Source organism: Dipodomys merriami, unplaced genomic scaffold, assembly GCF_024711535.1.
Source record: "Dipodomys merriami isolate MVZ:Mamm:240054 unplaced genomic scaffold, mDipMer1.0.p SCAF_21, whole genome shotgun sequence".
Lineage (NCBI taxonomy): Eukaryota > Metazoa > Chordata > Mammalia > Rodentia > Heteromyidae > Dipodomys > Dipodomys merriami.
In genome coordinates this window covers 5500570-5512990 of record NW_027203493.1, presented here as the reverse complement: position 1 = coordinate 5512990, position 12421 = coordinate 5500570, and the positions used below count along the sequence as shown (strand labels likewise).

General features: G+C 35.2%; 1 protein-coding gene across 1 annotated transcript; it reads left to right on the top strand.

Annotated features, from left to right (window-relative positions):
* The first annotated feature begins 9610 nt into the window (after positions 1–9610).
* Positions 9611–11201, top strand: LOC138834190 (olfactory receptor 5D13-like). The gene is made up of 2 exons (XM_070032942.1): positions 9611–9627; positions 10202–11201. Exons 1-2 carry the CDS (start codon positions 9611–9613, stop codon positions 11199–11201), a joined length of 1017 nt encoding a protein of 338 aa, XP_069889043.1.
* Positions 11202–12421: the final 1220 nt, after the last annotated feature.

Below are 12421 nucleotides of genomic sequence, written 5' to 3'. Positions count from 1 at the left end.
AATAAAATGTTGCAGGTTTATTTATTTATTTATAGAGGCTACTGGAGTTTGAACTTCTTTCTAAGAAATGCTCTCCTATTTGATTAATTCTTCCAACCCTTTTTTGGCTTTTTAATTTTCCAAATAAGGATTTATACTTCCTTCATTGGGTTCTAAAATATGACAGACATGATAAGGAAACTAATTCTGAAGAAAAAGATGATTACTTCAAAGTAATAAGTCTACCTGTGAGAGAGAGATTGTGATTCAAACCTCCTTGCATCTAAAAACAGAACTTTAGATAAAGAAGTCTGGTACTAGTAGCTCACACCTGTAATCTTAGCTACTAAGGAGGCTGATATGTAAGGTCATGGTTGAAAGCACAGGTAGGAAAGTCTGTGAGACTCTTCGCTTCAATTAACGCTCACAAATCTGAACATAGAGCTATGGCTCAAGTGGTAGAGCACACTAGTCTTAGGCAAAAAAGGCTCAAAGCCAGTGCCCAGGATCTAAGTTCAAGTCCCAGGACTCACACACACTTAAAAAATTAGGTTAAGAGAAAAAGAATAAGATGGATAGACAAGGTGTTTATTATTATGGAAATAACATATCTCTCCTACATGTGAATAAGATGAGCATACAATTGAAGGATATTGAAGCTTTAAATGACATAACATATGTATTCTAATAAAAGCATGTAATTGGCAAACAAAAGGAGTGCACGTGTGTTTCCCAGACTGTATAGAATATTTTCTAATATAGGACATTTAATGGACCACAAAATTCTGAAGATTGTAGTATTGGGAATATTATCCAAAATCTATTTTTTTCATTTTAACTCAACTGAAACAGTTTTTCATTTCTTCTGCACATAGTACACTACTATATCTAATGTTTAAAATTTATAAAAAATTTTACAATAAAAATATGTACAAAAATTTACCGAACTTCAATATGTGATCTTCTAGTTTTGTAGTATTTTGTCATAGATATTTCACATCATAACTATATCCATATGTATATATGTATATTCACAGTATATCTTATGTGCATATGTACCTACAAGCATATTTTTACCTATCTACATGTAGAACACATACATGGTTTCCATAAAGAGATAAATAACTTCTTTAATCAATTAGTTTCTTTTTGCTCAATAATGTTTGGGAGGAAGTATAGTTCTATATTGTTTTTTTTATTTTATTATATTTTATTTTATTTTATTTGAGAACATACTGTACAGAGGGGTTACAATTACATGGGCAGGATAATGCATACATTTCTTACCAAGCATTGCAGCCTCCTCCTTTGTTTACCCTTCACCTCCCTTCCCAGCCTCCCCCCTACCTCCACCCAATCATACCCCCCTCCCCCCGCACACCGACATTGTAAAGCTGGTTTTGACATGACATTTTGTACTTCTCATTGTTGCAACAGGTCCACCTGAATCCTTAAACGACTTGTTTGTCCCCATCTCCTCCACATGTTATACTGACATCAAATATAGTGAAAGCGGGGGTTACACTGTGGGGGAGGGACATACACAGCAACAAAGAAATAATCTTATAAATGCGTTAGAAACACATGCATGAAAGAAACGAAAACATTAAAATACATATTTAAGGGTTCATTTTCCTAACATCACATTATCTGACCTTTTCCGCTTGACTCATACCTATACTAGATATTTATCTTCATAGTAGTATGTGTGGATACTATTCATTTTTTGCACACAATTATGCTTTGTATATATATATATATATATATATATATATATATATATATATTTGTCTGTTGTGGGGCCTGAACTCTGGGTCTGGGCACTGTCCCTCAGCTCTTCATTTCAAGGCAAGCACTCTACCACTTGAGCCACAGCACTACTTCTGGCTTTTTCTGCTTATGTGGTACTGAGGAATTGAACCCAGGGCCTCATGCAGGCAAGGCAAGCACTGTACCCCTGAGCCACCTTCCCAGCCCTGTTTTGTATATAAATTAGAATGGATTACCAATAAATATGTCACCCACAACTCCAAGAGTTCTTATGTTTAAGTGATCCCACTAATTTCTTATTTAACATGTTTTTAATGAATGCATTACTTGGTGGTTAAATAAATGAAACACCATTTTACCTAGCTTTGGATTAAGTGAATGTACTACACATTCAAATTAGGCACTGTGAAGGCATATATAGATATTATACGATGAATATTTTTCTTCAGAAATTGGTGATAGTGATATTACAAGGAACCATGATTTATGACTAAACACAATAAGGAAGAAAAAATTAAAAATGAGCAAATCATGTGATAGCATCATTTACTATCTTTGGACATTTGAGCTCCTAGCCACAAATCAAAGAGTGTGGAATGAATAAACTTCAAATTATATCAAAAGTATGAATTATTTTTTTTGTTACTCTCTGAAGTAACCATTGAGATTTTCTTCATTCTAATTGTGGTAAGACTCTGCCCTCTTGTGGATGTATTATTTTATCACCCACCAAGGAAAATTAAATGAATTTTTTATTTTGAAAATAAGTATTATAAAGAAAAAATTATATTAAGTGAAGTAAGCCAGGCACAAAGAAACACAGGTCCCATGGTTTCCCTTATTTGCAATATCTAGTATATGTATGAGTCAAGCGGAAAAAGTCAGATAATGTGATGTTAGGAAAATGAATCCTTAGATAGGTATTTTAATTTTTTTCTTTCATGCATGTGTTTCTAACACATTTATAAGTTTATTTCTTTGTTGCTTTGTATGTCCCTCCCCCACAGTATAACCCCCGCTTTCAATATATTTGATGTCAGTATAACTTGTGGAGGAGATGGGGAAAAACATGTGGTTTAAGGATTCAGGTGGACCTGTTGCAACAATGAGAAGTACAAATTGTCATGTCAAAAGGAGCTTTACAATGTCGGTGGGGGGTGAGGGGGGAAAGTTTGGGTGGGGAGGAGGGGGGAGGCTGGGAAGGGAGGTGAAGGGTAAACAAAGGAGGAGGCTGCAATGCTTGGTAAGTAATGTAAGTAAGTAATTATCCTGCCCATGTAATTGTAACTCCTCTGTACCGTATGTTCACAAATAAAATAAAATTAAAAAAAGAAATGGAAAGATCTGGAAAATAAAATTATGTCAAGTAAAGCAAGTAAGAGACAAAGGATTCTTGTTTTCCCTTCTATATGGAAACTACATTTAGCTTATAAAAATATGTTGGATGACATGCAAGTGTATATAATTGTATTAACTGAAATATGATAGAGCCAAGGAAGAACTTAAATAGTGTGATTCCATAGAAAGGCAAAGTCAAAGTAGTCAAATTTCAAAAACAAATAAACTCCAAAATAACACTTAAAAAGTGTTGGGTAAGGTCAAAGGGAAAGAAATGGGCAAATGAAGAGAAGAAGGAGGAAATGCAGTCAGAATTCAATGTATAGCCTACAAAATTTTTAAAAAAGGAAGGAATGGGTAGAGAAATAATGGGTGAATGTTGAAAGAGTTGACACTGATCAAGGTTCATTATATTCACAAACTGAATTGTCAAATGGCAACTCCTTTTTACAACTTAAAGAGAAAAGAAAAATTCTACAATTGCTTTGTAATTTGACTGAGTAAAAGACTAAAAGAACAGTCAATTTGGTATTATTGATGAAAAAATAAAAGGAACATTTGCTTCTCACTCTGCCAAACTAAAATTTTAAAGAAAGAAATACGTTTTATTTCTTTGTAAAAGAAGAAAGAGTACTGGAATGGAAGGTAAGAGAGTTGAGTTTATTTGTCAATTGTGTTTGTACTGGAGTCTGAATTCAGTGCCTGTTAATTCCTGGGGTGGCTCTCCATCCCTTGAGTCAAGCCCCCAGATTTTATGCTTCAATTTATATTTCAAATGGGCTTTATGTTTTTTGCCTGGAAATTCTCCTAGCTTTGTCACCCTTAGGAGCTGCGCTAACTGATCTACAACACCATAGTTTGCTTGTAGAGAAGGGGGTCCCACTGATTATTTCGCCGGGGATGACCCTCAGAATGCAGTCCTCTTTTCATGATTACAGATTTGCACTACCACACACAACCATATCTGGATTTCTATTTCTAATATAACCAGGAAGTATATTTTCCTGACAAATTATTCAAATATGTAAGTTTTGCATTCAGTTTGGAAAAATCTTGACATATTTACAAACTCTTTGAGAACTGGTTTGCTACTCATTTGTAAATATACAGTTTTCCTGTTTGTAAGTTGAAAAATGAAAATAGAATGTGATTTACATATTGATTTATATGTGCATATGTGTTTTATGTGCATTTTTATTCTCGATGTCTCTACATAGCTGTCTATTCATCAATATGCCTGTATTTATAATGATGCTATCACACATATCTTTTTAAAACGTAAACATCTTTTTTTAGACATAACGAAAATTTACAAATCAGATGTAGGTTGCACTATTTATAGATATTATTTCACGACCAAAAGTATCAAGTCTGTGAGACTCTCTAATTAATCAGCAAAAAGTTGTAAGTAGAGGTATGGCTCAAATGGGTAGAGCACTATTCTTGAGCATAAAAACTCGGGAATAGTGCCTATGCTTTTTGTTCAAGAATGAGTACAAGCACAAAAATGAACTTTACAATTTAGGTGGGAAGGGCGGGGAAGTGTAGTTGTAGAGGTGGAAGGGAAGGGATGGTAGGGGAAAAACAAAGGAGGAAGCAACAATGCTTGAAAAGAAATTAAGAAATGTACTCATTATCTTGCTCATGTAACTTTAACCCCTCTGCACAGTATTTTCACAATATAAAAACTTATTAATAATAAAAAACAAAACCAAACTAAAACAAAAAAGAGGAATGATTTTGGTTTTTCATTTTTGAATATGATTTTTGATGTGGATTTTTGTAGATGGTCTTTACCATATTGTAGAAATTTTCTTCAACATGCAGAGGTGTATTGAATCTATTGCCACAGGGACTAGACTAATGTCAGATTCAAATTCTGCACCAACTGTGAAGGTCGTATCTGTTTTCCATCTGTTCTCTTAACATGGTATATTGCATTGAAATTTATGTGACATTATATTGGTTAGTTTTTGCCTGCTGTACTATAGATGCATTCTAAGAATAAGTTCCATTTCCCATAACATTTAAATTGATACCTGCTAGCTTTCTGTTAAATACAGTTTTTGTTGAATATATATATATATATATATATATATTTACACATTAAAGTCCATAATAAAATTTATAGTAAATAATGAAAATCATTGAATCACATAACTAATTAATGATAAAAGTATTAATACTTTCGAATACTTACTACATAAAATAAAGCTCAGAATACAGGTTTCTAAGGTGATATGTAAGGTTCTAACTTCAGTTTTCTGCATGAGGATACTCGATTTTGCCAGCCTTGTTTGTTGAAGAGGCTGTCTTTTTTGGTATATTTTTGGCTCCCTTATTGAATATTGGATGGTTGTGGGTCTGTGAGTTTATTTCTAGGTCTTCTATTCTCTTCTATTGGTTCTTAGGCTATTCTTGTGACAGTACCTAGCTGTTTTCATTGTTACAGCTTTGTAATAGAGTTTGAAGTTTGGTATTGCTACTCCTATGACACTATACTTCCTGCTAAGGATTGCTTCTGCCATTCAGGGTCTTTTGTTATTCCATATAAATTTTTGGATTGCTTTTTCTCATTGAAGAATGTTGTTGGGATTTTGTTAATTCCCTAGGTGCTTGCTTGCTTGCTTGCTTGCTTGCTTGCTTGCTTGCTTCCTTCCTTCCTTCCTTCCTTTCTCTTTCTTTCTTTCTTTCTTTCTTTCTTTCTTTCTTTCTTTCTTTCTTTCTTTCTGTCTTTCTGTCTTTCTGTCTTTCTTTCTTTCTTTCTTTCTGTCTTTCTGTCTTTCTTTCTTTCTGTCTTTCTTTCTTTCTTTCCCTCTCTCTCTCTTGCTCTCTTTTTCTTCATTCCTCTCTTTCTTTTCCTTTTTTTGAGGCTACTATAAATGGGTTGCTTTCCTCATTTCAGTCTCAATCTTCTCATTGTCAGCATACAGAAAGGCTACTGATTTTTGTGGGTTGATTGCATACCTGCTACTTTGCCAATGTTTTGGAGAAGTTCTAGTAGCTTGGGGGAGGAGTCTATAGAGTCCATTAACTGTAGGATCAGGTCATCTGCAAAAAAAGGATACTTTAACTTTTTTCCCTATCTGGATCCCCTTTATGTCTGCCTCTTGTCTTATTGCTCTAGCTAGGAATTCCAGTACCACATTGAAGAGTGGAGAGACTGGGTGTTCTTGTTTGATTTCTGATTTTAGGGGAAATACTCTTAATTTTTCACCATTAAGTACAATGCTGGCTGTGGGTTTGTCATATAAAGCCTTTGTTATAGTCATGAATGTTCTATGGATTCCTAGCTTCTCCAGAACTTTTATCAACTATTGAGATGATCCCATGTTTCTTGTGGATATATTCTATTACAGTTATTGATTTATGTATATTGAGCCAGCTACTTTTGCTTCCCTTAGCTGAATCCTATTTAGTCAGAATGTATTTTTCTTGGTTAGTTGTTGAATTTGGTTGGCCAGAATTATATTGAGAAGCTTTACATTAGTGCTCATCAAAGGGATAGGTCTATAGTTTTTCTTTTTTGATGGGTCTCTCTCTGGTTTTGGGATTAGTATAATGGTGGCTTTATCCAATGAGTTTGGCAGGAATCTTTTCCTTTCTATTTCATTGGAGAGTTTGAGGAGTATTAGTGTCAGTTTGGCTTTAAAGGCCTTATAGAACTCAGCTGTAAATCCACTGAGTCTTGGGCTTTGCTTTGCTTTGCCATTTCGATTTCATTTAATCTCATAGCCACAAATCACCATGTGCACTGCAACACTATTCACTATAGCTAAGCTTTGGAATCAGTCCAGATACCCTTTGCTGGGTAAATGGATCACAAAAACTGATTATATTATATATTATATACATGTTATATGTACATATATACATATATGTACACATGTATATATGCACATATAACATGCATATAATAGATAAATAATATATATATGTGTATATACATGTATATATACACACATATAAACATACACAATGGAATTCTACTCAGCCATCAGAATGATATTGTACCATTTGTAAGAAAATGATGGAAAGACTTGGAAAAAATTGTATTAAATGAAGTAAGTCAGACCCAGAGAAACACAAACAGAATGGTTTCTGTCATTTGTGGTGGCTAGAATGTGTTTATAAATCTATAAGTGAACATACTGGGTTGTATGCAAGTGGTTATAAATAAATTAACTGAAGTATTATAGACTCTATGGAGTGCTCAAATAATAAAATTCTTTAGAAAGACTGTGTAAAATCCCAATAAGTAGCAGGAAATGGTTACTTGCAAGAGGCAGGTGGTGGAGCTAGGAAAAAGTGCTAGAAGAATAAGGGCAGAAAGGAGGAGAATGCAGTCAAGAATTCATTGTGTATGCCACAGAATTGAGAAAATAAGGGAAGCGGTAGGATGAAGGGGCAGAGCATATAAAACGTTGGTGACACCATCAAGATGCATTGTACACATAAACTGTTCTGTTAATGGCAAAAAAATTCAATGCATACGCTAAAATTAAAAAAAGTGAGGGAAGGTGTGGGTGGGGAGGGGTGGGTGGGAATATTGAAAAGGGTGACATTGATCAAAATGTCCTGTATTCATGAACTGCTTTGTTGAAAGGGAATGCCTTTGTACAACTACTGAAAGCTAATAAAAAAATTTCCCAAAATAAGAAGATATAATAAGTATACTAATTCTTGTGTAAGCTTTGTCTCCAGATATATACTTAAAAACAAAGTTAGTCTTTGCTAGACTATATTCTGAGGGCTGAATTTTCTACATACATATGTACACACACACACATATGCCTGATCAGCATGTTTAAAATAAGAATGTGGAATGAAGCAAAATAAAAGAATTATCCCTGATATTTAGGAAAGCTACACAAAAACATAATACTCCATGGGGCTTTGTTTCATCTAATTGTTCAAATTGGTCTCTTCCAGACAATACTTCAAATGCATTCTCCAGGGTTTCCATCCCACAGGCTTTGGTGGCATATATATGTGACAGTTTGGTGCTAGAATTCAGATTTTTAATCTCTTCCTTTTTCTCTCTTATCATTCAGTTTCTTTTTGGAAATTTTAGGAGACAATGTTATGGAGAATGTTTCACTAAATATTCATTGAAACACAGTTGATTCTTGGCCCGCTTTTTTAACTTTTGGTCACCCTTGTTATTTTTTTGTACTGAATAAAATTTTAAAAATTGATTCTTATCAGTAGCTTTTCTGGATTCTATTAAAGTTTGTAAAGAAGCTTCAGTAAATGAGTAAGTCAAATACTTCCCTGAGGTGAGTTGGTTCCATTCTTACTTAATTCTCATTGGGAGAACACTCTCTCTCTCTATTTTTTTGTCAGTCATGGGGCTTGAACTCTGGGGCTGGGTGCTGTCCCTCAGCTCTTCAGCTCAAGGCGAGCACTCTACCAGTTGAGCCACAGCTCCACTTCCAGTTTTCTAGTGGTTTATTGGAGATAAGAGTCTCACAGAGTTTCCTGCCTGGGTTGGCTTTGAACCATGATCCTCAGATTTCAGCCTCCTGAGTAGCTAGTATGACAGGTGTGAGCCGCTGGCACCTGGCTAGGGAGAACACTTTCTTAATCTCTGCTGGAGACAAGTCTATGAAAGAATGTAGACTATTGTACATTTCCTATCATGTGTACATAATTCTACCCAGTAGAAATGCTTGTCTCATTTTATGGTGCTTATTATTATTATTATTATTATTATTATTATTATTATTATTATAGCTTCATCACTGGGTAATATGATTTTTTCTTGAGCATAATATTCTTTTCATGAACACACATTTTAGTTTTGATGCATCATAGATATATTAATAATTTGTAATTACATAAATTATTCCTCAGACCAATTCTCAGAAGAAACACATTTGAAGACCAGGATTATATTATGCATTTCAGTAATAAAGTTTTCACTAGTCTACTAAGTTAAGTACATAGTGTAAGATGAGAAAGCTAGGCTGGAAGGAAAAGGATGTAGTTACAAGAGACCTTGGGCTATTGATTTTAGAACAGAGGTGACACTTTCTGGGGATAAAAGGGAGATTGTGAGCTACAACCCTGAGCCCCTTAGTGTAAGGGCAGAATTTAGGAGGTTTGAAAATCTCCATGTGTGGAAAAGATAGAAAGCAAGGGTCAGATGACTAGATATCAGGAAAGGTATTTGTATTTGGTGATACTAACTTTCCTTTTAATTTGAACTGCTCATTATTGGTGAATTCAGAGACAGAATACACACTTGGAAGAGGGGAATTTAGCTGTGGGCTTGAAGAGTTGGTGTTCAATGGAAAAATACCAGGAAATGAAAAGCATAGCAGACTAAGTGGCCAGGTATTCAATCAGATGAATCTAAAGGGACATTGAAAGAAATGGCGGGTATACAGGAATGCTATGTTCATACGCAGGAGACACAGTGCTGCATATTATCTGGGAGAATATAATCCGAATAAGGAGTGAGAACTAAAGCACACTCAACCTCAGCTAACTCTTCGATTCTTACGGTGTTCCATGTGAAATGCCATCTCTTTCAAGGTGAGTGCTTATTTTAAGTTTGAATAAGCAATTGTAATGTGGTTGCAGAGAATTATTAGATTAAATCAATAAAATATGTAGTTGACATATAGTAGTGGGGCACAGGACATGAATGCAGAATCCAGTGTGTCCTTTCATTCATACCTGTTCCTGCTTTATACTTCTTTAGGAAGCTCAAGTGGCATGGGTTTCCACCAGAACTACTTGCTTTGTAGATGCCAGTGGTACCTCAGCTAGTTTTATTAGTTAGCTCTGTGATCCTGATGACACAGACACTTAAACGTCATTCTGTACACGTTACAGGCCTAGAACTGATTAACTTATAGATTCATGCATAAACTTATTAATTAAATGTTACTGAATACTACCTACGTTCTAGCGTTCTATATTTGCTCTTTCATTTTACTATGAAGCACACTAATAATATGGTACATGATAAAATAACAGCAAAGTAGTCACATGGGACAATGGAATGAGTAACTCCTTCTCATGAATTGATGTGTTAAAGTACTCCTCTGTACCTATAAATTGGTAAGTTAAGGTACTTTCCAACTGCCCTATTTTTCTTTCCCAGGAACCAAGAAAATCAGACTTCTGAAGTCACCTTCATCCTCCTGGGCTTCTCAGAATATCCGGACCTCCAAGTACCACTCTTCCTGGTTTTCCTCACCATCTACATCATCACTGTGCTGGGCAACCTGGGCATGATCGCCATCATCAGACTCAATCCCAAGCTCCACACCCCCATGTACTTTTTCCTCAGTCACTTGTCCTTTGTGGATTTCTGCTACTCTTCCGTTGTCACCCCCAAGCTCCTGGAGAACCTGCTTGTGGAGGACAGAAGCTTCTCCTTTGCAGGCTGCCTCATCCAGTTCTTCTTTGTGTGTGTTTTTGTAGTGACAGAAACCTTCATGTTGGCAGCCATGGCCTACGACCGATTTGTGGCCATTTGCAACCCTCTCCTCTACACAGTGGCCATGTCCTCAAAGTTGTGTTCTTTGCTGGTGGCTGCATGTTACTCTTGGGGACTCATCTGCTCCCTGACACTTACTTGTTTTTTAGTGACATTATCTTTCCAAGGAAGCAAAGTCATCAATAACTTTGTGTGTGAGCATGCTGCCATCGTGGCCGCATCATACTCTGACGCCTACATCAACCAGATGATCGTTTTAGTCTCTGCAACGTTTAATGAAATAAGTAGCCTGGTGATCATCCTTACCTCCTATATGTTCATTCTCATCACCATCATGAAGATGCCTTCCACTGGGGGGCGCCACAAAGCCTTCTCCACCTGTGCCTCCCACCTGACTGCCATTACCATTTTCCATGGAACCATCTTGTTTCTTTACTGTGTTCCCACCACCAAGAGCTCATGGCTCATGGTCAAGGTAGCCTCTGTTTTCTACATAGTGGTCATCCCCATGTTGAATCCCTTGATCTACAGTCTGAGGAACAAAGATGTGAAGGACACAGTCAGGAAGTTAATAGGCATCGTTATGATGTCATGCCCTTTCAATAAGATTTACTTATTTTCAAGAATAGTGCACAGAGCACAATTGTCTCAAGCTGCCTAGCATTTTAAAAATTTGAAAAAAAAATTAAAGCCAATGGGATATGTTTCACACAAACCCTAGTGGATTGATTATTCAACAGCTTTTGAATCTGAAGCTTGGTAACTAAGCTTTCAAAGTCAGAGGTAATACAGAAAGTTAAATGATTTTAAATTATGTCTCTCCATCCAGCATGGAGTTTTATTGCATAGAGTTTTCTGAGTTTGTCCACATTGGTGTGATATATACTCAATTAAAAAAAACCCTGGAGCTTGTTACATTCTGAAATTCACATAATTATAAAGACATATTAAAGGCAATAGAGTAAGCTAATGGCAACACTGAAACACAAAAATTAGACAAAAATATTTAATATCATATAAAAGTCACAAGTTCATTAGAAGTATACAGGGTCTATCTCTTCCTACACAAAGTCCCAAATTATTGTATTTAGTTACTTGTGTGAGTATAAATTTGGTTATTTTATACAAACAGTGCATATCAGAAATAGCTATTTCCAAATCTGAAGTAATCTTCTATTCCAGTCTCGATTTATGTTTTCCTTATAGATGTACACCAAAATGCCAGTTTCAGTGACATATGATATTAAGTAATCTTTTGATTGATTATGAAGCCCTATTAATGGGATTAGGAGTGCCTTAGCTCTCTTGATCTGTTTTGGCCCTGAAGGAGAACTAATTTCCTCTTTGTAGATCTGTTAAATGATGTGTAACTATGCTTAGTGAGACTAGAGTTCTCTTTGTCCCACTTGATGTAGAGTAGTTTCATCTGGTGACAATGGCTAGATCACAAGAAGCACAGAAATAAAAGCTCAAACCTACCATAATTCTGTCATGTTTGTTAGTATTTTACTATTTTATTAGCTGATGAAAACCATATATATATGCATATATATAAACATATACACATCTATCTATTAATCTATTGATAGACCAATGGATTGATCAAACAAACTATCTGTCTGTCAGTATATCTGTCTACATACACACATATCTCCAAATTGAATTGTTTATGAAGTTTTTCTGAGTTTTGTAGCATTGAAGATTTACATGGCAAAGTACTTAGACTGAAAAACCAAAAGAATATTTGACTATATCTAATTAGTCAGTTTATTGGAGGATACTATTCTGTATTCTAGATAAATAAGATTTTGCTACTTTGACAAACATTTTTCATCAGTTGATAAGCCATGTGATTTACTTAATTATGCTCTCTTTGCTACT